Source organism: Hirundo rustica, chromosome 8 (genome assembly GCF_015227805.2).
Source record: "Hirundo rustica isolate bHirRus1 chromosome 8, bHirRus1.pri.v3, whole genome shotgun sequence".
In the NCBI taxonomy this organism is placed as follows: Eukaryota; Metazoa; Chordata; class Aves; order Passeriformes; family Hirundinidae; genus Hirundo; species Hirundo rustica.
The window spans coordinates 30,789,481-30,794,185 of NC_053457.1; the positions used below are offsets into that span (position 1 = coordinate 30,789,481).

At 45.6% G+C, this 4,705-nt stretch overlaps 1 protein-coding gene across 1 annotated transcript in view; it reads left to right on the forward strand.

Annotated features, from left to right (window-relative positions):
* INPP5F (inositol polyphosphate-5-phosphatase F) overlaps positions 1-3,292 on the forward strand; it is a 39,457-nt gene extending 36,165 nt beyond the window's left edge. Inside the window, exons 19-20 of the mRNA XM_040071436.2 lie at positions 188-275; positions 741-3,292. Of these exons, the coding sequence (XP_039927370.1) occupies positions 188-275; positions 741-1,845 (1,193 nt within the window). The 3' untranslated portion in view covers positions 1,846-3,292. The remainder of the gene's footprint in view (positions 1-187; positions 276-740) is intronic.
* Positions 3,293-4,705: the final 1,413 nt, after the last annotated feature.

A 4,705-nucleotide genomic window follows, 5' to 3' on the forward strand; every position in this document is an offset into this window, starting at 1 on the left:
TTTTGTAAGCTTTAAATCAAAATTGCAACATGTAGGGCACAACTGCTTTGTGGGGAGAAAGGAAAAAAAGCAATAAAATCAAACAAACTTAATTATGTTAAAATTAGACCTGTTCCTTTGTAGATTGTGGAATATGGGCTTTCTAGGGTGTTTTAAAGGGTCTGACAGGCTACTGCTTGGATTTCAGACACGCTTCAGTGCATTGCAGAAATGCTGAGAATCACCAAGCAAGCAATGGGAATGGATGTGCCCATTATTGAGAAGAAGCTGGAGAGGTGAGTACCTGAACGATGCGAACCTTCTGTATCCCACCTTTGCTCTCAACTCAGCTGCTTCTCCCAGCTGAGTAGAAAGTGTAGCAAAACCCCCCTTGGTTCTTTGTTACAGGTACTGAGGACTGAATATTTGCTAAATCTGGCTACTGAGTACAGCATACACAAAGTCAGGGTTAAAAAATGGAGAATTCAAATCCCTTTTGCATCAAAAACTAAAGTGCCTGCAGAAACTGCCTGTTCCCCTTGTTTGGCTACTGTTCTCTATCAACCCTCCTTTGTTTTCGTTGGCTTGAGCTTGATTAGCTTATATGGGTAAAATATTATTATGTAAAAAAGGGATTATTATTTATGTAAGGAAAGGGTAACTTAGGAACTAAAATGTTCATCTCTGTTACAGAAATAGACTGGAAGACAGCGAATACTCGGTGCTTTGATTGTACATTAAAGATCTTTTCCCTCTTCTAGGAGGAGCAGCAAACCTCACGAAGACATCATTGGCATTCGGTCTCAGAACAGAGGGTCCCTGGCCCAAGGCAAGAATTATTTACTGAGCAAGTTCTCCTCCCTCAATCAAAAGGTGAAACAAACCAAATCCAACGTGAACATCAGCAACCTTCGGAAGCTGGGGAGCTTTGCCAAACCCGAAGTCAAAGTCAATTTTTTAAAGCCAAATTTGAAAGTGAATCTTTGGAAGTCAGACAGCAGCCTCGAAACTCTGGAGAATCCAGGGGTCGATCCCAAAGCCCCGAGCGAATCTGACACAGAGGCCTCGGACAACGACTCGTTCCACTCCGATGACTTCCTGACCAACTCCAAATCGGACGAGGACACGCAGCTGACGGATTCCCTGGAGAACCTCGGCCCCACGGACTACGTGCTGCCCAGCTGCGGCATCATCGCCTCGGCGCCGCGCCTGGGCAGCCGCTCGCAGTCCCTGAGCGGCACGGACGCCAGCGTCGGCGTTCCCGCGCCCGCCGAGGGCCGGGACGCCCCCACGCCTCCCGCCGACAGCGCGGAGCCGCGCTTCGCCAAGCCCGTGGATGCCTACTGCCAGAGGTTCGTGCAGGACGCCCGCAGCAAGGAGTGTGACGCTGCGGAGCCCGAGGCCGCTTCTCGAGAGCCCCGTCGCACGCTGAGCCAAAGCGGCAGGAGCGCGGCCAGGAAGGCGGAACCGAAGGCCGGAGCTGTTGCGGACGTTCCCTCCAGGCCGTCCAAGCTGGATGTTCGGTCTTCCGAGCCGAATCCTCAGCTCTTGGCTGTCGGTGGGCCTGACTTCAGTAAATCCCACAGGAGCCCGGGATCTGTGTCTGGGAACCACGAGCCGGGACTCCACACCACTCCTTCCCCCGCCGACGGCAGCGGCAGCAGGGCCGTGTCTCCTTTCGCGAAAATCCGCAGCTCCATGGTCCAGGTTGCCAACATCACCCAGGCGGGCTTGACTCAAGGGATTAATTTTGCCGTGGCAAAGGTCCAAAAGAGCCCTGCGGAACCAGAAGCTTTAAATGAAATCAAACAAAAAGAACTGAGAGAAATGTTTACGCAATGCCAGACGCGAATAATTCAGATCTAGTCACTCGTTCGGGAAGCGTTGTCTTAGCCGTGGCTTCTATTAAAATAACACAGTGGCGTCAGGACTATCGTGGCATGAACTGCTACTGGATACTGGGGTTGATAACAGGTAAATTGTTTACAAGCAGTGAGAGATGCAAATGAATTTGGTTCTGACCAAGCTTCAGAATTCCCTCAGGCAGGTGAGACAGAACCTGTATAAACCATATTTAAACAGGTAGCTTAGACACTGGGATTCAATGAGCATGCTGTCTATCTTAGATGTGTTGCACAGTTATTTTTTTGAGACTAATTTTGTAGCTCTTCTGAATTATGTAGAAAGTATTTATACTCAAAAGATGATACTGCACTTCTCTGACCTTACTTACCTTGCACTACACCAGCAGAATAAAGTACCGGTAAATTACATTTTATTTATTTTTGGACTAGTATTTTTACTTGTTTTCATTGAAGTTCTAGATGCAGCTCTCTATGAATTGTGCCTCTACAACGGGAACCAATGTGTTTTTGTTGAATTTAAGTATGTTAACCAGAAAGTAAGTTTTCTTTGCTGTCTTTTTCTTTCCAGACATCCTGGGACACTTGCATTATAAAACTTAAAAGACCCAATCTGAAATACCCACAATCCTGCAGTGCAGATTTCTTCCGTAGATTGGTTTTTCCTCACTTGTTTTGAGGTGAGGGGAAATGAAGCAAATGTCTTTGAATTGTTGACATGAATTATCTTGCCCCTGTTAAAGCAATTCCTTTTTTTATTAATTCCAAACTCTGCCAATTTGCTCTAATTTTTTGTCTCTGTAAAGCAAGATGAGCCAGGTACCCGCCCATCAGGCACTGTTGTCCCTCTGTGCTAGGATTCTCTTTGGGTGTGAAAAACGATGCAAAATCCCTACCACCATCTAAAGCAGAAGGCCAGTGCACTGCTTTGTAAGATCAGGGTTGCATTAGAGCATAGCTGTCAGCATCTGTTCAAGACCAAATTCGTGACCAACTCCAGCTTTGCACCTCGCAGGGTAAAGCATCCGCTCGTGCTGGGAACTGGTTAAAAAATCCCCTCCTCTCTGTGTGTCAAAGGATTAAATCTATTAAATACTCCTTCCCAGGAATGCCTTGCCATGCCATTCTAGTCTAGGACATTGTCCAGAAGCTGCTGTGAAGCAGGACGTTCCAGTGCTGTGGTTTGTGACTGCAACCACCCTGACAGCCCCAGTGCCTCTGTCCTCATCCCTGTACTGTAGATAGGCTGCACGTGGTGTCCCCACAACGTCGTGTCCTGGGCTAGGGTAGCTCTGTGTCTTAGGACTTGTACTGTGTCTGAAATCATTTATCACCTGAAACTTTGATAAACAAACTTGGTTTATTTATTAAAGTGATGTGGGTTTGGTTGTTTTTTTGGGGTTGGTTTTTTTTTTTTTTTGAGTCGTCTATACTTGTGGCTATATTTAAAATTAAACTACTGCTGTATTTTAATGTGAGCAATATATATGAGATATTTTAATAAAAAAAGTGGAATCAAAAGATGGGTTTGGTATGTGATGTTAAGGGATGTGGGACTGCAGGGCTCCGGGGGTTTCTTTCAAAGTTACAGACATGATGCCCTTGTAGTCAAAGGACACAGCCATGACTTCAGTTCTTTATCCTCTTAGAATGCTGCTGTTTTTCTGGGCAACTTGTGCCAGGGCCTCACCACCCTCACAAGGAATAATTTCTTTATATTTTATCTAAATCTACCCTCTGTGAGTTTGAAGTCATCACCCCTTGTCCTGTTGCTCTCCAGCTTGGGCACTGTCCCATCCCTGGCTATGAAGTACTGGAGATGGCAACGTGCACAAAACCAGCCGGAGACACTCTTAGAAAAAAACCCTGCATTCCACAGTAATGCAGCACAAGTCAAATGAAACCATGAATATTCATTTGTAGTGTTTAAAAAAAAGAAAGAAGCTCTCAGTGATTTGAAACTGCACCAAACTTGGCTTGTTTAGGATACACAAAAACTGTTCCCCATAATAAGTACTCAGTATTAGTGTGAAGAGACAAAATCTCCAGCTTGGCCATAAAGCAAAATCCCTCATGTTTAGAACAGGAAAAAGCTGTAAAAAAGGGGGTTCCTGTCCCTGTGATTTCAGTTAGCAGAAAGCACTAAGTAAAGGGGGTCTGAGCTTAAGGAAAAAAAGCTCCTGCCAAGTTATCTTGCTCTGGAGAGGATTAATTAAAGCAAAGTGTTGAAGTGGATCCATCACAGTTCCTGCAGGCTGGTTCCACAGCACCAGCATTTCACTCTTTAAACCACCCTTGGTAAATGAGTTCTGCAAGTCCCAGTAGGGGCAGCACATCCCCTGCAGGATCAGGGCTGGAGAGACCATTCTTAATGCTTCAATGACATTATCCAAACCATTCTAACACCCTGCAGTACTGCTGAGGTAGAAAGTAAGGATAGGTTTTGTACGAGCACAGGAGCATCACCCATTGTCCAGTCAATGTGGGTTTTTTAGGAAGCTGTACCAGGATAAAGTTCATTGGAGAAATTTGAGAAGTCATGGTCTGCTCTAAGCACAAGACAAATATATTTCATACCTGAGCTGGTCATGGGTAAGATCAAATCACAGTGTGGTACCAAGCAGTGATATCATCACAATGCTGCTGCTCTGAGTGATGTGCCCCAGCTCACAGAACAGCACAGAGAGTGAAGTCAGCGCCTCCTCCAGCTGCAGCTGCTGGCCAGCTCAGAGCTCTTATCCTTACAATTCAGCCAAGCAAAAATCACAGCACAAATGTACTCCAGAACAGAGCCTACCACTGCTATGTATGAACAGCTCTGGCTTAAATTTTCTTATTATTAAAGGAAATAAATTTATACAACC